This window comes from Mchenga conophoros, linkage group LG12 (assembly GCF_057382185.1).
Source record: "Mchenga conophoros isolate Kocher_MC1m ecotype Shallow Benthic linkage group LG12, M_conophoros_male_GT1.1, whole genome shotgun sequence".
Lineage (NCBI taxonomy): Eukaryota > Metazoa > Chordata > Actinopteri > Cichliformes > Cichlidae > Mchenga > Mchenga conophoros.
In genome coordinates, this window is record NC_140537.1 from 21,211,046 (window position 1) to 21,235,313 (window position 24,268).

At 42.0% G+C, this 24,268-nt stretch overlaps 1 protein-coding gene across 2 annotated transcripts in view; it reads right to left on the reverse strand.

The window, feature by feature from the left end:
• smtnb (smoothelin b) overlaps positions 1 to 23,542 on the reverse strand; it is a 50,722-nt gene extending 27,180 nt beyond the window's left edge. For both annotated transcript variants that reach the window (XM_085294448.1, XM_085294446.1), the window contains exons 1-5: positions 23,209 to 23,542; positions 3,124 to 3,281; positions 1,590 to 1,668; positions 1,425 to 1,503; positions 304 to 377 (exon numbers count right to left, since the gene is read on the reverse strand). In XM_085294448.1, coding sequence (XP_085150574.1) covers positions 304 to 377; positions 1,425 to 1,503; positions 1,590 to 1,668; positions 3,124 to 3,281; positions 23,209 to 23,259 — 441 coding nt within the window. In that variant the 5' untranslated portion in view covers positions 23,260 to 23,542. The remainder of the gene's footprint in view (positions 1 to 303; positions 378 to 1,424; positions 1,504 to 1,589; positions 1,669 to 3,123; positions 3,282 to 23,208) is intronic.
• Positions 23,543 to 24,268: the final 726 nt, after the last annotated feature.

Sequence of the window (24,268 nt, forward strand, 5' to 3'; positions counted from 1 at the left end):
CAGGCATGTGTTTTTTTGTTTTGTGTGCAGCTATATTCCCGCTCCGGTAAGTGACTCAAGTCTCATTGTTTGTTGTTTTGTGCATTCTTCACTGCGGCAGCAGAGAAACCTCGGTGGTCACTGCTGCCATGCAACAGAACGTGACACCCGTAAACGGCCCCATGCATAGATGATTTTTGTAAATGGAAGTTGACACCAGACGGTTTACCCGTCAGGTATAAGTGAGATGTCAGGACTGCACCAGCACAGCGCTGTGACATTTAATCGTTCTTCTTCCCACTCCAGTAACTCTGCAGTACTCACCCCAGTTCCCATGCTGCTCTGGGACTGCACACCCTCAGGCTCCAAGCCAGAAGTCTTCCCCCTCTCCACGACCACTAACAAACAGGGGCACACAATAGAAATACAGTACAGGAATATTTAGAGCAAAGTAGATACCTTCTCATAATCTCATCTCATGTTAACATTCTGGTCATGTGTGATTTTAAAAGAAGAGGAAACACAGGGGGACACAAGTTAAATTGAAAATGGGTTGCTTTTTTGTGTGCGTGTATCACCCTGTACATACAGCCTCCTACGTGCAGTTCAATGTTCACACGGGCCAGACAGCACTTAGGCATGACAGGAATCCCCTATCTGACCCAGCATCGTAGATCTGCCCTAGTAACTATGGCACTGAGCGCTCACACGTGAACATACTTTATGGCCAAGACAATGATAAGGCCAACTTACTTTTACTTTCACGTTCCACAATGAATAGCTAAGTTCATTTCTTTACCTTTAATTCTAGCACCCTCTTCTGGATGTGCACATGGTGCCTGGATGGCTCTTGAAGTATTGATGTCCAAGTGCTACAATGATGGATGCTGTAGCACATGGAATCAGTGAATGTGCAAGATAACTCTAAGCCAAAAGCGCATGCACGAGACTATGCAAACGGCTTGATTTTTAGGCAGTTTTTCAGCCTAGTTAGTGCCGTTGCCTCACAGCAAGAAGGTCCTGGGTTCAAATCCACCATCTGGCCGAGGTCTTTCTATGTGCATGTGTTTGCATGTTCTCCCTGTCTATTGTTGCACCAAGGCCCAGTATGAGAGAACCAGGGATTATTTCATAACAATGTAATAATTTTCATCTGTAAATGAGCAATAATTAGTCCATCTCTGGAATTTCTTCCTCTCTGCATCCTCATCAAACCAATTTACATCTTTTGCAACAAACCGCAAACATCTGAAGACTTGAAATTCTGACATATTTCCCTCTGGTGCATTTCTCTCTAATTACACTGGTGCAAATTATAGCTTGGTTAAACTGTTTGAGATGCCACCGTGGCATGAAGACTGCAACACCCTAATTTGATTTGTCATTATAAGACAAGATGTTTCTGATTCCGCTCCGTCAGACAAGTGTTACTGGATCCCACTCACCCTGCTGCTGCTCCTCTTGAACTTGCCGAATGGCCGCTCGGATCATTCTCCTCTCCTTGAACTCGCTGGCTGCGTTGAGCTATGAGCAAACACACGCAAAAGCTCAGTGAAACTACAAAGTGATGTGAGACGTTAGCATTACTGATATTACGATACGATATTCACCATTTGCTGAAGCTCGTCGATGTCCCGGATTGATTGCAGTTTCTGTTTCAGCCCATCCAAGTTCTCGTTGGATTCTGACCTGAGAAAGAAACGCAAAGACATTTTAATGGATCTTCAACTAGTCCCCACTCACCATGAAACAAACTAGAAAGCCTAATAGTTTAAAATATCAGACTGTAAAACTTTGGCTCCTCTGACTCTAATCTGAAGCTTCTGCCCATATATTACAGGCAGCTGAAGGTAATTTGAAAGATAAAGGACGGTTTTCTTGGCAGAGAGAAAACCCAGAGGGAACACTCCCAAATCGAGCATGGAAGAAGTGATATTACGACATGACAGATTTGACAGCCAATGACATTCCCCCCCACCCCTAAAAAAAAAGCTGCATTTATTTTCCCTTTTTCAGCCTCATATTCTCCATTTCACTCCTTGCTTTTATGGTGGTTTCTATTACTCACATACTCATTATCCTCGCTTCTCTCCGCTCTTTGGCATTAAAAAGATGCGCAGCAATGCCGGAGTGGAATACTTCACATTCCACCACTGTGAGGCACGGGACAATGGCCTTTCCTCCTACCCCATTTCTATCCCACTTTCAGATGGGTTTCTGTGTCCTGGCATATGAATACGTGCATGCATGTGCAAAAGCATGCTTTCTTTAGCAGCTTCACTGAGGCACCTCCTGTGTTATTGTAACGCAAGTCATTCGAGAGCAGCACTGAATGGAAACAATCAGGGCCCCGTCACCACTCTTATATTAGGATTCGGCGATGGAGGAGGAGAGTGGCGGCTGATTCTGTGCGTCTGCTTCTTATCCAATAATGTCACTTCTTCCCTTTACTCCAGAACAGATGATGGGATTGTGGTGCAGTCTTGAACTTTAATGAAAACCTATAAAATATGTCGCAGATCACGTGGAACTTGGGATTTTTCTCAAATCATCCACACTTTGAGTTCCTGCTTGATTCTTGTTCCTTATTGTCTTTATTTAGCAAACGATTCGACCTTTTTCCCCCCTTTTGTCATCTGAAAGAAACTTGTTTCAATTTTGCTGTAAATTTGTTTGCTTTTCATTTTTAATTCTCTAGTCGGTCATTACTGGAGAGATTTCAAGAGATAATATTTTAATTTTACTCGGGTTTACCAGAATCTGTGCTATGTTTATGGCAACATAAAGTGATTCAAATAAGTAACCCATTAGTCCACGCTGCTTAGCTGGACGACAGGTGCTGGAAAGTCTCTGAAAGGTAAATAATCAAACAGACTGCGATAGCTGATCTACGTTAATGTGACACATGACGGTGTGGGATATTTGAAAGTGAAAGTATTTATTGTAAAACAGCCACACTAGGTGGAAATTTTAGGGATGGGAAACTTTACTGTTGCAGTTTTCTCTCTCCTGTGATTTGCTAACTTGACTTTTCCAGAGCTTTCCCAGTGGAGTTGAAGATTGTTTTTTCAGCATTTCCAGTTCACCTGGCCTAGTAAACTGTCATCAGCACAGACATCTGTGTGTCTGTGTGTGCAGCTTCACCTGTGCTGGTTCTCCTTGTCCTCCTGCTGATTGAGGCGTGTGGGTCGAAATCTCTTGCTAGCCAGAGCTGCCTCCATGTCCTCAATCTCCCTCCTCCTCAGCTCCCGGATGGCTGAACGGATGCAGCGCCTCTCGTCCAGATCCACAGTTCCATCCAGCTGCAGACACCATAATAAAAGACAAACAGAATAAAGTGCATGAAGGATGGAGGCTGCACAGAGCGGCAAACATTTGGCTTGCAAAGTTTAGTCTTACGTTTGCATATCTGCACATATTCACAAGTAAATACAGCGCAGAGGCTTGCTCACATTTCAGGAAATGGCCACATAGTTACATGAGAGTCTGCAGGTAAAGAGTCACAGACCTGCTGACAGTGTAAGTACAAGGTGGCGAGCAGCACTGAGCGTAACACGTAACAAAAGTAACACATTACTGCGATCACATTTTATTTCACCAGTAATGCAGTAATGTGACGTTATAGTACTAAATTTGGTAATTACATTATAGTTACAATATGTTGTTACTTTTGGTCTCAGTAATTAATCCCAGCTCTCTCACACACACACACACACACACACACACACACACACACACACACACACACACACACACACACACACACACACACACACACACACACACACACGAGAGACAGCGTATCCAATAAAGTTTGGGACTCAACTCAGCGATTTTTAATTATGCGAGCCTAATTGCGATTAGGTGTGACTGCGATTAGGATAATAAATGGTGTAAATGGTGTTGAGGAATGTGTTGGAAGAGCTAGAGAATTAATTGGAGAGATTTGGGATTTTTTCCATGCATTGCAGATAACTTTGGATGACACCGTTATCATTTGCTCATGCAGGCATGGTTGGCATGTAGGATAAGCTTTTCACGCAACCTTCAGCTGTTTGAAAAAATACAAATCTGGAATCATTGAATTCCAGCTCCAAGTATGTGCGCGTACTCAGTAGTATAATTAGCTTTCCCACCGATCTCATGGCTTGGTCAGACTATAGTTTGTGGTGACAAAGGTCATGGATGTATCCCTGGTAGGGCTGAGAGAGTACTGTGTACTGTGGCTCAGGAAGTGGAGTGGGTTATCTACTAATCAGAAGGTCGTTTGTTCGATCCCTGGCTCCTCTAGTTATTCTAGTTATCCTTTGGCAAAATACTGAACCCTGACTTCAGTGTGTTTTTTTTTCCAACAAGAAAAAAAATGCTTAGATGCTTCAGATGCTCCATTTAGACATTTTGAGAGTTCAAATAGAGTAGAAGTTCCCATCCATGCACTGCTGGCTTACTTTCGAACATGTAGTAAAGAGTTATAGGGTCAGTAGGGTGATGGGCGCTTTAGAGATTTGCGATGACAAGTGATCAGAGTTCACTAATGTGACGAGACAGAGCGCAGGATTAGAAATTGGCCTGGCAACAGCTGGTGCTCAGCACTAAGGATGAGAAGTGCGTTTGTCTCCCCGGGTCAACACACTACTGTGGTGTCTTACCCTGTCTCGCTGAATGGCAGCCAGACTGCAGCGGGACCCAGAAAAGTTGAATGGCCCACTTAAAACACTGAGTGAGCCATTTCATCGCTCTGAGTGGCTGTTACTTAAAAGGCACATCTTTTCCTCGAGCCAAAGAGGACTAATTAAGGTGTTCAAGTGTATATAAAAGCACACCTGCAGACAGAAACACCACTTCAACAAGACAGGCGCCTTCGTGTCAGCAACAGCCGTGAGCGCAGGGTAGAGAGAGCCCTCTCCTGTCAAACGGGAGATAAATCTCTCTTTTTAAAACAAAAAAACAAAAAAACCACAACAGCAGGAACCTGTCAACACACGCAGAGAGGAACAGCTCCTCTGGCAGGCTTTTCTTATGAATCTCATGCTCACACACTTTAAGGTTTCCCGCTGCACCGGTTAAAACCTGCAGTGTTGTGACTCAAACCTGTGTGTGCCAAGTGCCTTCTTCTGAAGGGAGCTGGATGTGGTTGTTAAGCTAAGCCCCACATGCTGATGGCTTGAAAAAGGGGGTTGATGTAGCCCCACTGCTAGGCCCATGGGAGGAAGAGGAGGAGGAGGCACTTCTCACAAGAGATGAAGAGGTCCAGTGGTTTTTGAGGTTTCACAAAATATGCAGCCCAAGCTACTCCGGCTCACAGGGGCTCTTTCTTTATGCTGCAATTTGTGTAAATTCAATGTGCTGAGCTGACTGAAAAGAAAGGGTAAGAAGAGAAAGTGCTCATAAACAGCTGGAAAGAAAGGATATGAGAAAGCAGGAGATGGATAATAGGTTATAGTAAAGAAATGGAGCGTTAGGATGACAAAGAAAAACGAAGGAGAAACTAGACCTGTGCATGACTAAAAATGGGCAGATGAGAGCTGGGTGGGAAACAGTCAGTCCTCGCAAAGGTCATTCCTCACATTCCTACTGACTCACAAGAGAAAAAGAAGGCAGCGAAATACAGCAATCAGGCACTGGGTTTGTTTCTAGCCCAGCACAGAGAAACTATGACCTGGTGAGACAATGGCTGGTTTCTGATTGTGAAGCAGGAAAATGAGATCACATTCGCTCATCACTGGCCAGTGTGTCCTTCACACGCCCGTGTTACACTAACTCAAACACTCTCCCTCGAGTCATCCCTTACCACACTGCCGGGCTCTGCGCTGAGCGAGTGTCAGGATGTGATGGTACAGCCAGTACTCTTTTCACCAAGTATCAGGGCTAACTAATTTATTTATTCATGATTTAGAGCAGCACAGCTTCAACCCTCAATTCAAAGACAGTAATGTGTGCCTAGCATTCTCTAGCAGGCTCCAATTCAGCTTAAACTTAAAACAAAAATCATGAGAAATGATTAAACAGTGTGGAGAGAATCAGAGCATGTGACTTAAATGGAGGAATTAAAGTCATTAAGAGCAGACTCGAGCACTTCGACTTGACCTGCTCTAAAAACAACTTCAAATAGTAACGTCTAACATGTACAGGGGGTTTAAACGGACCAATCAGCAGACAGATGGCTGCTGGATTGGTTGCAACATTTATTTGTTGAATTCAACTGGCCAGTGCCGCCAAAGACTGTAACCCACTTTCTCCCTTTACATATCTGCACTTCCTCGCACAGGAAAGAAATGAGCGGGCTTAACCCAGACTAATAAAACACACCTTACACCTGGATGCCTGCCAAACAAAACAGAATAACGGTCAAAGAAGCAGAGACGGAAACATGTGCTTGGGTAGTAACAGAGTCCAGTTGGCGCCTCGTGACAGCGGCCTTGACAAAGAGTGAGCTGTGTCATGAGAGCGGAGAAGGGGAAAAATATCCCTCTGGTTACACGCTGACAGCATCTCACACCAGTGACCGTCCCTGCAGGCATTTTTCAAACCAGACCACAAACCTCTGGCTCACCAACTGTCACTGTGGCTCCAAACAGCGACACAGTGACCCAGAAAGAGGCCGTTACACCCAGACAGAAAACGTTGCTCGTGCCTCTAACAAGACGCATGACTCAGAAATCGCACATGACGACGTCGTCACACACGCAGAGTACGTTTTTACAGAAAATGATGCAGTCACTGAGACATCAGCGCCAGATATCAGCACCTTTAATGACTGCAGACAGTCATGCTGCAGTCTGGTCTGCTGTGCTGAAAGACCTTCAAGGAAAATGCCGCCACACCTGTCAGCCTCACCTGACTCAGCCGGTGAGATCCAGGAGGAAGGAGGTGGATATGAGAGGGTGATGAGAGAACAATCCTTGCTGGGAGACAGGTATTAGAGACATTACGCCATGATATTTGTGAGGAAACAAGGAGAGAGGAGGCGAATGACAAAAGAAAGTTGCTTCACAAGGGAGTTGGTAAAAACTTTCACTTGAAGGGTGCTTTGAGTCACTTCCTGCCAAGCAGCAGCTTTCTATGGAGTCAAAACCTCAAACCTCCAAAAGACATCCGACTGAAGCAGCTCAATCAATCACAGCCAATTAGAGAGCTCCTGCGGTTTACCAGTAATCCCAACCAGCTGACGACATGCTCCTGAGGACAGGAGCACCCTCTGAAGTCATCTGGTACACATGAGAGACACAGGTTTCAATAGGACTATGTTTCGGGAGGCCAATTTAATTTTAATTTGCCCGATATAGAAACTGCACCAGATGTGGTTAAAAAGGTGGGGATTTAAGGTAGTCACAATATTGGCATCAACTACATCATAAAAACTGCCCTCTGTGGGTCTTGTGCTGTCAAAACAGCTTAGGCTAGGGGAAGTGCTGTCCCACACACTCAGATTTGGTTGGCTCAAGTGGAGGCAACTTTTCTAAAACTTGAAGATGTTACCAGACAGAGTAGCTTGTGACATCTTGTCTAGTGACATCAGTTTTAATATGTAAAACTTTTTAAAAAATTAGCCAAAAAACAAACAAACCTTTATCTTCTGTTTTTGCTTATACTTATACTTATATATACTTACTTATACTGTTTATTAACTGAGAGTGTTACATTCAAATGCCAAACATATTAGATAGGTTTGTTAGATATGTCAAAATGAACTCCTAGCATAGTCCCACACAAAGACAGGTTACTCTTTGTCCTGCATTTAATGTGCTGGAGTCTTTTCACCGTAGCTGTAGCCTGTCAATCATGGACCCACAAGACCTCCAAGGCGACTTGGCAAAAATCTGTCCACAGACAAATCAAAGCCTGCCAAAGTACTCAAAACTGCCTTTGTAGTAGTTCCCATGACCGCTGGTATTTTCAGGACTACATTTTGACATTGTGAAACATGTGAAAACATGCAGTGCTTAGACAGGATTAATATACAAATGATGTGTCAACCTCTATTCTTTTCCCAGCGTTAGATCATTGTTTGGTAATAACGCAGAGCAGTACACAGCCTCTGAATGTCTGAGCATCTTTAACAAATAGACCACTTATTATATGAAAGCTCTGGCTTTCAGACGTTTTTGTGCACTGGGTTGAATGGTAACACACAGGAGCCTTGATGGGAACATGAAACGTTGCGTGCTGAAAATTTCTTTTTTTTTTTAAATTTTAAATTTTTTAATTTGCCTGTATTTGTCAAAAAATATGATTTCTTCTGCAGCTGTATATATTTAAATATATAAGAGGTTTGCATGTACTTTACAACACTAAACTCAGGTATTACAAGTATAAAAGTTAGCTGTAAAAACTGCATTACTGTTGAACAACGCTGTGAGAAGAGGTTCACAAAAGTTGGGTCAAACGTTGCAGCTTGTTTTGTGAACCACATCATTCACACACACACACACACACACACACACACACACACACACACACACACACACACACACACACACACACACACACACACACACACACACACACACACACACACACACACTGCTTGTGTAAATAAGAATATATGAAGCTGAAGGAGAATCTAAAATAATAATAAATAATATATACGGAAAAGCTTGACATGGCATGCAAACGAAAAACCAAATACAGTAAATAAACAAACCAAAGGTTTTATAATTAAAAATTCTCCAAAACCAACATTTTCTTTGATTGACTCATAACAAATTAATAGGGGTCAAATTTAGTGTGAACAATATCACAAAAATGCATTTTCTGAAGAAACTGCAGTGTGAATGCTGATAGCTGAATGTCTTGAGCTCATATGACATATCTGCTGAATTTTAAGTTAAAAAATGTTGAATGAGCTGAAAAATACAGAATTTTTCACCTGAAAACAAAAGTGCAGAACTGTTGAAAGCTGACATTCACACAGAAGAAGTTGAAAAGTAGCTCACAATGTTTTAAAGTGTAAATTAGAAAAAGCTGAGTAATGAGAAAAGAAAATTCAGAGTCAGAAAACATCTGAATGAATATTAAAAGTTCATATTCATTCTGAATGACTGAAATGTGATCCCTCTACTTGGATCCACACAGTTCAAAAAGTTTACAACTCTGAGCTTTGGAAGACACACTGTTGGAAAGAGAATAACGATGGCTACGTTTTGAGGGTAAAATGATGGCTGTAGAGCAAACACTGTGGACACAGCAGCAGTTTTAAGATGAATCTTGGCAGAGTGACAAACAGAGCTCATTAAGCAGGCAGGTGTGAGCCTGGTTGCTATAGCAACTCCAGCCAGTGGCACCAGACACACACAGACAGACATGCGCCCGTCTGCTGCTGGTTTAAATAAACAGAAAAGTGAGCCCAAAACAAATGCTTCCCAAGAGAAAACTACAAGTCGTATTGACAAAATCTTTTTGCTGTGAGCGCCAGCAATGTCCAGTCTACAGAATTCTCAGTTTTCATGCCTGTGGAGTTTATTATATGGACGTGGCTATTAAAATAAACAAGAGCAAACCTGAAATTTTGCAACAGACAAAATTGATCAAAACCTGTGGGACTACATAAAGGATCAGAATTACCAGGGTCTCCCCATAAGAGAATTGAGGCCAATTTTACAAATTATCGAATGAAATGAAATCAAATATCAAATGCTCTGTACCACCTCAGTTCTTTGGGAATAGTGCATGCTGACCTCAAACCTGGAAACATAATAGTTGTGAACCGCCATGAGTCTCCCGTCAAAGTCAAAGTTATTGACTTTGGCCTAGCACGTCCTGTGTCTGTAGTGATTCCTGGTACCTGTGTGCAGACAATTTGGTATGAAGTTATGCCTCATATTCCATATAATGAAGCAATTGACATGTGGTCTCTGGGGCTGGTAGCTGTGGAACTTGCTATGGGGGTGCCCCTACCCTGGGAAAATGGATTACGATGCTTTAAAATTCAGACTGTGGCATGGCCAAAACGACCACAGCAAACAGCGCTGGACATTTAAGGCAGAAGAACAATTTCAGTATGAGACAGGATACCAATCCAACGACACTCGAAATATAACACTGCATGACCTCAAACAAGTAATCACAGTTAGAACAGGACCTGAAAGTGATACAGATTTATTGGTCAGCCTGATTAAACGGATGTTGGCCTTGGATGCAAACCAGCGCATCAAACCCTTGGAGGTTCTCAAGCATCCCTTTTTTGACCCTGGCCTGAGAGTTCCCCCTGCATTAAAATGAGAAGCAGAGGGAGACAAAAGTCTCCAGCATTGCTTCTTTGACCCCAGACAAAAGTGACAAAACCACAAGCAGGGGTTGGAAAAGGCAATCCACAGCAGAAATCCACTGCAAATGCTTATCTACAATTCAAACCCAATACTCCTTTAAAACTGATAACAACAGCTTAAGATTTTAACAAAAAAGTAATTAAGTTGCTCCAATATTTATCACTTTGGCTTTAAAAAAAAAAAAAATTATTTTCACTCCCCCCACCCCAACCAGTCGCGGCTCACAGGGAATCCTCTGATTGTTGGAGTGGCCAAATACTGTAAGGTAGGGGTCTCAAACTCCAGTCCTCAAGAGCTACTGTGTGTTATAGTAGCTCTCGAGGACTGGAGTTATAGAGACTCCTGCTCTAGGGGAACTAGCAATTCTTGTGAAAATTTAAAAAACATCCTTAAAAACAACAACAATAACAACAACCAGCAAATATGGTCTTGAACGTGGGCACAATTTTGGTGAAAATCCACTAAGTACTCACTGTTTCAAGTTCATACCAATATTCAAAGTGGAGCAGCGGACACCTTACCATGACATCAATCCTTCAATGAGACCCCAAACACCATGTTTACACTGGTAAATTGGATACAAATTAATTAAATAAACCAGCTTTAAGCATCAACTAAGTCTTGTCTGTAATTCTTTAAAAATACAGAGCTACCCTTCAGCTTCCTAGTAGACAAACTGTCATGGTACTGGGTCTGGTGACCCAGGGTTCTTATGTTTTTGAGTTGTGTTAATATTGCAGTGTCAGTCATGTTTTTTTTGTTGTTGTTGGTTTTTTTTTTTTGTCTGTATGGGATTTGTGCTTATGTATAGTTTTTAGTCTTTAGGGTTCTGTCTCAGTTTCTTCCCTGTCTTTCCGTATTTCATGTTCCCTCTCTGTCTCTCCAGTCAGTAATGCTTCTCCATATTTTTCATGCTTCCTGTTTTATCTTGATAGTCCTTGTCCTGCATTCGATGTATTCAATTTTGCTTCCCCTTTGTCATGTTATGTCAGATTAGCCCCCAGCTGTGTTCCCACCTGTTCCCACCTCTCATTATCCTGCCTGTCCTCAGTCTCCCTCTGTTTGAACATTTTCTCTGAAATTAAAATACATTTTCCAAGTGGCAATCCTTCTTGCCCGGATGGACTCTTTTATTTTGTGTTATAGGCTACAGCTTCATAGTGTTCATAGTAAGCAAGTCTCCGTTTCAAGTATGAAGAGAAGACTTCAAGCTGCAGGTTTGAGAGGACGAGTTGCAGCAAGAAAGCCATTGCTAAGACATCAGAAGAAGACAAAGAGGCTTGCCTGGGCCATGAAACACTGCTATTGGACTACTGTAGACTGGAAGAAGGTATTATGGACTGATGAATGATAATTTGAAATCTTTGGTTCGTCACACAGGATCTTTGTACGCCTTCGAGTAGGCAAAATGATAGTTCCACAGTGTGTGGCATCAACTGTTAAACAAGGAGGAGGAAATGTGATAGTCTGGATCCAGGGTCGGTGACTGAGAGTGAGAGACACCCTGAACCCAAACGGCTACCACAGCATTCTGCAGCACCCTCTGGTATGCGCCTAGTTGGTGAAGGTTTTATCCTACAGCAAGATAATGACCCAAAACATAAGCCCAGTGTCTGAGACCCCTCAGACCAAGTGACCTTTTGACTCTCAGTGGGTGTGTGCAGGTCTCGTCTCATTTTGCTGTTTTTTTACTGAAAGCTAGGACTTGTACAGTTTTACACAAAGGTCTCAAGTATGTGGTTGTGCATCCATGTGCATGAATATAAAGGAGAGGTAGGGGGTACTGTGTTTTTGTGCATGAACAGAGCCCTAGAGTAATAATTTCCAGAGTAGACTGAGGTTTGAGTGCAGCCAGGCAGCTGATTGGATCAGTCCTGTGTCAAGTCCACAAGTGAGTGTGGCCTTATAAGGAAACACGGGACGCTTCTTTAAGCAAAAGCTGAAATAGATTAGCAGCTGCCACCGAGGAAGCTGGGCTGCTACTGACAAACAAACAAACAAACAAACAAACAAACAAACAAAAAAAAAAAAACAGAGAAGTGAGGGTGAGTAAAGCTCAGAGTAATTTTAATTACCATATAATGCCCTTGTTGGTTTTCTTCAGGGCAAAACTCCAAGATTTAATGATTGATCAAGTGGATCAATTACCTCACAATGCCTGCATACAGTAGGTCTCCACACACACAGACAAAGATAGGTGGAAATATAATCAGGATAGCAACAGAAAGCCCTGCGAGGCAGAGGACACCTGGTTCTGGAGAGGAGGCAGTTTCAGTTGCCTTTCAGCTGAAAACCAAACTCAAGGTTAGAAGTCATTGTGTTACAGAGCACTCTGAGCCTCCATTGTCTGTGATGAAGAAAAAGAAGGAGCATCTATGAAATATACAGGTAAGTGAGGGAGAGATAACTGTGCATGTGCCAACGTGCTTGCAGCAAGTGCAGTTGCACGTGTAGGAAAGCTTAAAATGATTTCAATAGACAGACCTGGGAAAACACTGTCCCCCTTTACACTAGAGGTAGCAGCCACAAAGAACAGACACATAGAGGAATGCGCGGGGGCCACGAGGGTGGGGTGGGGGGGGTGGTATAGTAATCAACAATGCCCTATAGGGCCGTAATGATGCACTGAAGACAGATCTGGACTCGAATGTGCTGTATTCATTTAGTCTCACATTAGTGCAAACAACTCCACACACTGAAGGATTAATCAGCGCATGCTTCATTGTGCACACATGGTCGGCACTCTGATCTAAACTGCAAAATAATTACTGTTCGGCTGTGTGCAGGACCTCAAAGTTATTTCAGATCTTTGCTGCACTGCTGCGTCTCAGCACACTAAAAATCAGCTCTGCTGTGTAATTCTCTTTGGTCTCGTTCAGCCACTCCTGTGAAAGTGCTTGCCTCCAGACCCGCTGGTCAGGTCGCAGTGAGGTATCCAGGTCGAGCAGGAAAACTGTGACCCACATTTGGGAGCCACTCTCGTAACAGGGTTTATGCCTCACTGTTCCTTAGTACTTTCATTTCTGATACTGAATCTTATCTGTAGGAGCTGGTTCTTGAAGCTGAAATTGTAGTTTAAAAAAAACCCCAAAACACCTTATTTGCTTTTAAAAAAAACATTTGTATATTCCCATCCAGGAGGAACGAGCCTTTCAAAAATCCCACTGCATCCTACACTACAGTTGCACTGTCCTGTGAGAAGACTTTGAAAGTGTATGATGAATCTTCTCTAAATATGCTACATCGCTGGTCAAACCGAAGCCCTGCGTGACCGACTCATTTAGTTTAATGATGGAGGGCCAGAAGGCAGAAGTGGTGTCCCACAGGAAGAAAAAGAGAGGGATAAATGAAGCAATTTGGGATGCTGCAGAGCACAAACTGTTTGTTATAAAAGATCCCAGAGAGGCAGCAATAAAAATCCTGCATATAACAATGATACAGAGACAGAGAGGCAAACAAAATTTAACAGATCAGCACTGTACATCTCAAGAATGCCACGACATTAACAAGGCTGAGCTGGAAAGCAAAACATAAACATCCGCCTGATGAGTTCTAGGGACTCAGGAAATGCCTCTTTCCTCAGGAAGTTAATATAGAAAAAAAAACTAACAAAGAAAAACAGTGTTTTTAAATTTCTTCAATTGCTCATTTAAAAAGCATTATCCAGCGCCATACAATCATCCTTTTTTATTAACTCTCTATGTGACTTAATAAAAAACTTTTTTTCTCCCTCCTGCTGAATGCAGATCCTTATATGTTCCATTTTCCTCTATAAACAGAGCAACAGCTTAGTATTTAAATGGGAGCAAAATCTGTGTCGACTCCCTCCAGCAGTACAGCTGAGAATCAGAGCTTGGGAAGTAGCATTAGATGGCATCTTAATGGCATCTCAATGAGAGTTAATTTTCTCTTCCCCCTGAGAGAACAACAGATTTCTCATCACATCGAAAAAACTGTATGTTTCATCCACATCTGCTGAGTATTTTTTGTCTAAAAACTGGACAAAGAGAAGACTTTGGAACCCAAAAATCTCCAGACACTAAATTCATAAAGCTCAAGGGAAGGTTGCTGTCCATCTCAGAGACGACTCTGACAGCAGACAGGGACAAGGAGGGGAAGAAAGAAAGCACACGTTCAATGTCTTATTCAGACCTTTTCCATTTGGCTGACTGATGATCCAGACAGAGATCAGTCGCACAAACTGCCTCTGCTGGATCACTTACCAAACAGAGGAAAAGACCAGAGCAGCTGTGACAGCAGCAGCAGTCTCATATCTGACAGTTACAAAACTCGGTGCACCGCCTGCTTGACAGCTACACAATATACTGAGTCTAAACTTCACAGGCGGAGTCTCCTCAGTCGTTCTGAATATCTCCTGGCTGACTGCATCAGAAGTACTGGAAGTAGGAATTCTTCTGACAAGCTGCAGACTGCAAGTTTCTAAGAGTGAAGCGCCATTAGTTTGAGTCAAACCAGACACAGCAGCACAACCCACATTGTGCTCAATTTATTTTCAACAATAAACAGAAACTAATTTAGGGAAAAAATATTTTTTTAAACATACACAAAAATAAAGCAACACTACACTACATTGATGTTCCCTTCCTGACACAGTCGTGAAGGGTTCTGCATCTTCTCCTGAGAACAAACTGCTGATATTTTGTTTGCTGGGTGAATGTATAAACAGATAAAACAGAGATGTCAAACTCATTTTACATCGCGCACCACATACAGCCCGCTTTGATCTGGTGAAAATACCCTTTATGTCAGTGTAAAGTAGCTCCACTGCACATTTAATCCCGGAGATCTCAATGCAAGAAAAAGAAGAGCAACATCAACACTACATGTTCCAGTTTTTCTACATGATAAAGTCAGTGTGACTCAATGCGAGCGTAAATCGTAAGAAATAAATATATAAAATGACTGAAAATTCTGGTAGCTCAATGCCCAGATTGTCCTGTAATTATACAGTGCAAAGATTTGTTAACTCACAGAAAATGTCCTCTTGTACTTATTTATGTATTTTACTGTGGACACTAAAAAAATAGATATTTCTGTAGTAGATATTGAAAACTGGAATTCTCCTGTCATTTTATTTACCTCTTTATCTATTACTTTATTACTGTAGTTAGAATGGCTGTGGAGAGATATTTATCATTAGGACAAGCTGTAAAATTTATAAAAGCAATTAAAAGTCCAAAAGTGTCCTCCTTCACATTTTCCAAAGATGTTCAGTGAGCTGGACTGGTTTCTCTGCCAGGCCGATTCTGGGCCGCGGACCTTGTGTTTGACACACCTTCACTAAAATATGGAGCCCCACTGATTTGCTGATTTAGTTTACCTACCCACAAAGGACTGGGAAAAAGTGCACACTTATTTAATCCCACTTCTACTCTATAAGTCACCAAATAGTCTCCATCAAGCTTGTTTGATATAGACCATGTGTGTCAAATATAAGGCCCAGGGGCTGCAATCAGCCCAGGAAAGACTGCAATCTGGTCCACTTGACAGCTTAGGAAAATGTAAAAAATATTACGGGATAAATTTTGGACTTTACAGTGTTTCCTATGGATAAAGACCTCCCCCACGAGCATTATTACTACACCGTAGTAATAAAGTAAACAATCAAATGACAGAAAAGTTCCTGTTTCTACTATATATTACAAATAGAGATGGCACGATACCACTTTTTTATGTCCGATACCGATACCGATATCATAAATTTGGATATCTGCCGATACCGATATGAATCCGATATAGTGTTTTTTAATCAACAAAACTGTTTTTTAAATATCTTGCTGCATTTTGTATAAGTTCATACTCAAGTTTAAAACAACAACTACACTAAAGCTATTCTGTTATACCTGTATGCAAAAAAAAATATTTCATAGTTCAGCAATACTGATCAATCTAATAAACTTAAACCTACACCATCCTCCCTATTCTGGTATTTTAAAGAGTACTTAGCATAAATATTAAGCAACCTAACTAATAGGGTTCCAACTCCCAGCAACAACAAAAATAAATAAATAAAAAATAGGGAACCACCCCTCACGCTCCACCTCATGATGCTTAATCGACGTAATCAACCTTAATTTGATGCAGTGTGGAAAAAAAATGCACAGAAATCAATTATTTTTCAAGAAATATTAAATAGATTCAACATCTTTCTTCAACAAAATTGCAGACTGCACAGATGGTACCTTCCCAAAGGAAAAAGTACTATAGCTTACTAGGGTATATTAGACTTAACAGTTACTATATGCAGTAATGGACTTCTATTCATTTTACATCAAATTAAAACTTTGGGTGTCAGATAATTATTTATTAAAAGCTAGACATTTTAAATGAGAATAAGAAAGAAAAGTATGTCTTTGTGCCCCCTTTTCCCTGTTAATGCCCTATCGGCCCCCCTGGCTAAACTTTGCTAGATCCGCCCCTGCAGTTACCAGCCGTCAGCTACGTAGAAAAAGATCCTGGTGTAGAAAGTAATATTAAATACATTCTAACAACAGCTGATCAAGCTTAAACGTGCTGCTGTTGTTCAGCCGCTGGTTTCCTCTTTCTGGTGCAAAGTGGGCCAAAAGCAAACAAGAGACACGGACTCGCGACAGAAAAGCCGATCAGCTGATCGTTAAGCAGTTTCATGATTGAAGTAGCAGCCGGAGAGCGAGAGGCAGTCGCTCGTTAAGCTTAACGCAGGAATGCTTTACATTCAGAGATGGACTTACACACTTGCTTTACTTCTCTCGGGGATAACTTTGTCGGAGATGAAATGCCGGGTTGCTAGCGAAGCTCCACATGCTATCCAGACCACCGACAGGTCCCGCATGCCACAGCCGCTCTATCACGTGATGCATACTGCTCCGACGTGCTAACGTTCTGAGGTGAGTTACGGCGTGTTGCAAGTTTTGTGAGGTGCTTTCGTGATATTTAATGGATCGGATTACATTTTTTATTTTTCTCCGATATCCGATCCAGTAATTTAGGTCAGTCTCTAATTACAAACATTTGTTTTTTAACAGTGTTTCCACAGTAAAATAAAACAAAAAAGTATTTTCTGTGACTCAACAAAAACTGTTTTTAAAATAATTACAGGACAGACTGAGCAATGAGCTACCAGAACTTGTTTTGTCATTTTACACATTTATTTCTTACTGAAAGTCATCAGATATCTTTGTTTTATTACAACAACATTTCTTTATCATGTGAAGGAACTGAGATGTACTGTAGAAATGGCACTTCTTGCTCTTATACTAAGACATCTCAATGCAGGATTCAATGTATAGTTAAACTTTGTGAGCTTCACTTAAGATCAAAGTGGGCTGTATGTAGCCCATCAGTTTGACATCCCTGATATAAAGAGTAACGTTTTGTGATAAATGAAATGCACTCAACCCATTTGTTTTGGTGGATAAACACTTTAAAAGTCTACCTGTCATTTTCTTTTAAATAACCCATTTTTTCACTCTGTCTTGCAGAGTACGGGGTTTGATAGTCGTTAAAGTGAAACTCCTGAAATTTAAGCTTGCTGTTGGGCTCCAAAGGCCACGGTGACAATTAGTTTAACTTTGTATCGCAAAATATTTAGTAAAGTTTCCAAACACCGCCTCATGAGAACTATATAACTGACAGACAAGGAGTCTAAGCAGTAACAATTTATGTACAAGCTAATACACAATCTTATAATAATGTAATCACATTACTACACTGTTGAGCGCTGTTTGTTCAGCGTACTGCCACATTATTCTCTAATGGCATTACAAAAAAAGACTGCTAAAAATAAAATACTGCTTCAGATTTTAAAGGCCGTTCGTCCTTCTGGAGAACCCACCTTTTCAAAAATGACATAACAATAGTAAATATACGCTTAAAGAAGAAAAACTGACACACTGAACTCAGTTTCAACTTTGCCTTCTAAACACAAACACTTAAATACTTTCTGAGCTGCGCTAAACAGTGTTACGTTCACTCTGAATGATTGTCCCACAATAACAAACTACTGAGGGGTCAAAGACCAGATGATCTCAAAGTTCATGGTTTTTCTTTTCTCATCTGTTCAGAGCTAAAATCGTAGAGCACTATTTATAGCAGAACAAAAGTTTCCAAACATGCAGCTTCTTATCTCAGCTGAGCACGGCCATTTATTTGGATATTTGCTTCAAAGACTGAAGCCAGGAACTAAATGGTTCACTATAATAGGCTGTCACTGCAGCAGTGCAGATAACTCATCCTGCGTCAGAGGGAGCGCTGCCCTGAATATTAAACTGCTCCAGTCTTCATCATCACCTCCCTTTAATCCTTCGGAAAATGGAGCACAAACACACATACACATCTGCATAGGTCAAAGGCAGCCAAGTTCACAAACCCTAAAGCTCGAGATGTAGGAGATACTTCAGGTTAAGTTTTCTTGTCTTTACAGGTGTTTGTGGTGGGATGCAGGTGTGCATTCGGAGGGAGATGTAATGTATGCAACAGGACACTTCACTCAATTTTCCAAAAAAGGTATGAAGGAATGAAAATGGTTTTCAGGATTGTTGAGGCGACAGCAATACCTGATCATTTCAGCTTCAATTTGATTTATATCACTTTAAAAAGGTGCCACTACTGTACTGTTCTGTCACACACCGGCTGTTACAGCCGTGGATGATTTTTGAATAATGTAGGTCAGTGTATTTACAAGTAATCCCGGCCAGTTGAAAGCTCAGACGTGAAACGGTTCTTAATGCTCAGGCATGTTTTACTGCTCTTGGCTCTGTGTGGTGCTAAAGAAAGAGGAGATTGATGATGATGAACACAGCAGCCGCAACCCACCTGCTGTTCAAATCTTCTGTTTGCAAGTGGGCAACCAATCAGAAGACAGCTAAAACAACTTGTTTCAGACTGCGGCCACACTAAGGCCACGTTTTAAATGAAATCGCTTTGCGTGTGTCTGTATGCGATTTAGTCCGCAAGGAGTTGAGCAACAAAACTTGGCACAAAGTTTAGACTCCTGGATGCGCTTATCTATATCAGATATTATAAGGCTGTCACGTTGCCAAGCAACCACTTACCAAATGACCTTTTTTTTTAAGGTTTTACACACTTACAACACCTTAAAAGCATCGCATAGTTTGAATTTTCATCACATTTATACCCACACAGTTGAGTTATTTATCATACCACGACCCCTATTCCATTACTACTTACTCAGATTGACTGGGCACGGTTTTAAGGGTGTTCCATTAGGTCAGGGGTGTCGAACTCCAGGCCTCGAGGGCCGGTGTCCTGCAGGTTTTAGATAACACCCTGGGCCATCACAGCTGATTTACAACTCTAGGCCTTGGAGGCCTAGAGTTCGACACCTGTGCATTAGGTCATAGCACCTGGTACCAGGTGCTATGTGGTACCAGTACCTGCTTGGCCGGGTGACGTCGTCAGACTGCATGCCACCAATTGGCTGGTCAGTAGAGTCACTCGATGAGTCATGAGATCATCTCATTCACGAAAATCAAACCTGCCATTTCTGGAAACGGTTACAAAAAAGCAAAAAACAAAAAAACCCAAAACGCAGTGTTCTCCGTCTCAGCAGACCGAGCAGCAGGTATTCTTGCTTCTACGTCAAGCTTTGTTGTAGAGTTTGTTACGTCGCAGGACGCTCGAACGCGTTGCGGTCCAAGTAGGTAGTAATGGAAAAGAGGCCTAATGTGATTAAATATTTGAGTTTGCCAACAGCACCAAACGCTCCAGTTAATACTGTAAGCATGGCCATCTATTGGTATAAGAAAATGAAGGATTATTTTGAACTGTGTATCAGATATTAACTCTAATTCACTTAAAATTTTCCAGCTCTTACATTTTATAGTTGGTACAAGCATAACCAGTCCCCTTGACTGAAATTTCATGGAAACAATTTTTTTTTTCTAATTTTAGCTTGGAGTGTATAAAAACACACAGCCTGCATATCTATGAAACTGTCCCAGACAAGAGTTATGTAATATAGTGCAACTCCTGCAATTTATATCTTCCTAATGACAAGGCTGACATTTTGGACCCCCGTCTCTGGGGGTTAAGCAAAATCTGCACACTATACCAAGATCCTTCAAAACAAGTCCATTCTTCCTCTCAGACTGTAACCGTTGAGCCCCTGTCAACTCACAAAGGGTCCACAGAGCCATAAAATAAAGGCCCAGGGGTCCCATATATCAACGAGGCTGGACCACAGAGCAAAATCGGCTATTTTAAACATGTGTGAATGCCTCTCGCTCACCAGGGAGAAAGGGACAGTCACACAGCTGGCAAGACAGGTTACAAATCATTATGCGAGACATCCAGCCCGTGTGAAACCAGCCCAGCAGGCGCCGCAGGCAGAAAAGTCTCCAAGCGGTCAAATCAATTCATAAATAATAAAACGTCTGAGTTGTACATTAACTGCAATGTGATTTTTATGCAAATACTGATTTCAGGTCTGTTACAGTGCAGCCAGAGAACCAACAGACACTTTCACGACAGAGCAGGATGACGCAAGATTGCCACATCAACAGACACCTGCAGACCCAACCCGTCCTGCAGGTTTAAGCCACAAGAAAACTGTTACCGCACAGCACATTGATGGGAATAACAGCAGATAACCATCACCCTCAGAGCTTGAAACCATCAGATAAAGTCTGCTATTAAGTAACAGCGGTTGGAGTGGTTTGGAAGGAAAGGGGTTTTCTCTGAGTGGCCTCAGCAGCTTTTGTGTTTTTGTGGCCACACAAGCACCATTCAGACAGATGACCCGCTGCAAACACTCCCCCTCCCCACCTCAACTCTTCTCCTGAGGAAACCAGGACACCAACCGATTATTCCTGTGGACATTTAAATAATTGTGGTAGCTGAGAGAAGAAGACAACTGCTTTCCCTTGTTGCCATGGAGGGGATTAAATGAGCAGTATAAAAGGCTGGCCGGGCTTTCAATACAAGTGTAGAGACGGGATTAGTGGCGTTAGAGAGGCCGCCGTATGACCTTCTGACTGCTTAGTTCATTAGGTACAACACAGGCCTGGAACTTGTGTTCGTTATCCAACTGTTTAATAGCAGCTCCTCCACCCGGATTTACGATGAGCTTAATTAAAGCCCAGCCATCTCCAAACGCCCGTGTCCTGAATAAAGGCAGATTCACAGAGAGCATAAACCCCACACAATGAGGTGTTATGTTTCATAAAAAACTTAAAACACAAAAAAGGCTCCATTCACAGCTGTCATGCCGCGTTTAAATTACACCGCAACCTCATGTGAACTTCTCCTCCGGGTTTGTTTCGTTTGAATCTGAGTTCACCACGGAAAACCCTGACACTCGAGTCACCACAAACATCATCAGTGAAAATGTGGGATCTCTGTGACCTACAGGCTGCTGGTCACGTCTGAGGGAGGAAAACTGAGCGGAAAGACGCTCAGCCGAAAGAGCCCCATTCGCTCCAGCTCAGTAAAGGCTTGACTAATGGGCGTCAGGATAAGAACACAAGTTTTTTTTTATTCTCCTGCTGATGCTGCTGCTCCTCTCTGGACAGCATTTTCTCACAGGCCACACAGCAAGAGGCAGACAAGCACCCTTAAAACCAATGAGCTGGGGTCTCATGGGACCATAATTTGGTGAAAAATGTGTCTGAAATTAAATATTCCCAAACGAAATCTCCCAATACAGTCTTTGAAACCTTCCCAGCTAAATTTGTGGCTTTCCTCCCTCGCACTCAGTTCATCTTCCTGCTCCGTCTTCGTATAAATAAACTCATAAAGCCCCTGATCAAAGCAGCCAGTGCCACCGCTTCAAAGTAAATCACTGTGCTGAAGGATAAATATTATTTCCTGCATGTTCTCCTGTGCTCCCACCAGTGTAACGTCACTCATGGTGAGAGCGATTTATGGGGAAAACAGGGACTGTGTCTGTCGGCAAGATGATTCCAGACTCTAATGGATTTGGTTTAAGGAACAGCACGCAGGTCAGCTAAACATCGCATTCATACCCTGACTCGCTTCAAAAGCAAACAGCTCTTTTCTTGTCAGGTTAAACGATCTTTAAAAACAGCAATCAAGGGTTTTTTCTTCCCCTTCTTCTTTTCCATCTTAAAGTGCACATTCTTCTGAAATCAGCCAGTGAGGGTAATGACAGAAAAGCAAAGCCACACAGAGTTGCAGCTGAGAGATGCAAACTTGAAGGCTTTAAGTCATTACAAATTTTAAAAAACTAAGGAATGAATCTGTTGCATGTATGACTGTTGCGTATGTGTCTGTGATTCAGACAAACTCATGCCTAAACAAGGGCAGCTGACTCATACTTCCTCGTAGGCATGTCTGCAGGTGTTACTTTCCCCTCCTCCATAATTAATTACAACCTTCCTGATAAGAACTAATAAATGTTTCTAGACTTCCTGGTGAATGATACATTCCTCCTGTCAGTACTGACTGATGCTCCTGTGACGTAATGCCTCATGAATAACTTTATTAATCATGAACTACTTTGAATATTCTGCATCAGACATTTTTAGATATTAACTTTTTTAAACAGCTACTTTAAACAGCTACTGACAGCTGTTTGCTTTGATTATACACAAAACTACTCATTTATTAAAGATTCAAATACCCTTTAATATCCTGCCACCAGTAGCAAACCCTCATAATTTTTGTACTGCCGTTGTGTTTGGGATATACTGGAGATGAATTACTCCCACTGTAGTGGTAAGCACTGGGAGTAGATGGCCCTGTATGCGTGCAGACCACCTGTCTGGACACTCTTACCTGTGAGGTATCAAAAGGCGAGACAAATACTGAATATATCAACAGCACTGGGCTCAATCACCGGTGATCAGACAGACATTTACCTGGATTAAAAGCACACATTTCATTTAAAGACATTTTCCCCCAGAACAAAGGAATCACTTAGCCCCCTAACACACTTATATCCCACAGTGCTCAGCATTAGTATTCCCATTCATCTACTCACCAAAGCTCGGAGAGAGGGCTCATCCAACGCTGAATAGCTTTCCATGGACATTTCTGAGTGTCCTGTCGAGCTCAGGTGAGACGAGGTCTGGATAGGGATAGGTGTCCCGATCAACAACAACAACGTCTGTACCCACCTGCACGGCACGTAGGCTGTTGTTATCGTCTTTTTAAAAATTATCCGCACTGTCTATAACTTTCTACTCAGCACAGCAGAAACTTTTTTTTACTTCTGACAACAGAAATAAACCCTCGTCCTGCTACAAGAGCATACCTCGGTCGTCTTCGTCCGTTTCTCGAGTCACAATGAAAGTACACACAGTCCGAAGTACTCACGAGGAGACGTTGGGAGCTTTTTGAACCGAGGATTCCCTCGGAAAGGTGTAACCCCGCCCCTCGCTGGATCTGGCCTCTCCCGGCGCTCATTCAAAGCGCGCCGCTGTGTGGGGAGACGTAAAATAGCCTCCAGGTATATATGGCACTCAAATCTTTAAGACTCTCATTAAAATCCTACCTTTTTATAATATTAATGAAACCTCCCTAAAATAATACTAATAATTATACATGCCTGTTACCAATAATTATAATAATAATTACATCTATTTATAGTCTGTAATTACCTGTTTATACAGTAAATAAGGGATTAGTTTATATGATAGTACTTATCTAATAAATGTAGATTTTTAAGTTTTATTGTTGATAACAGGGCAGTAGAGCAGACCGGAAAGGTGGGACAGAGACCAGGGAGGGAATGACACACAGGAAATAGCCCAGAGTTGAACTAGAGCCAGGCCCCTGCAGTAACCTTTCAGCAGATGGACATCCACTCACCCCACTAAGCTAAACTGACGCCCAAAGTGTGCCTTCACTACTGCCTTCATTCAAGATTTTGTGCAAATGTTCCAGAGAGATTTTGGTTTATGTTGACACTGATAGCATCACACAACTCCACCACATCCCAAAGGTGCTCTGTTGGATTGAGATCTGGTGATTGTGGAGGTCATTTGAGTACAGTGAAGTCATTATGTTCAAGAAATCAGTTTGAGACTATTTGGCCGTTG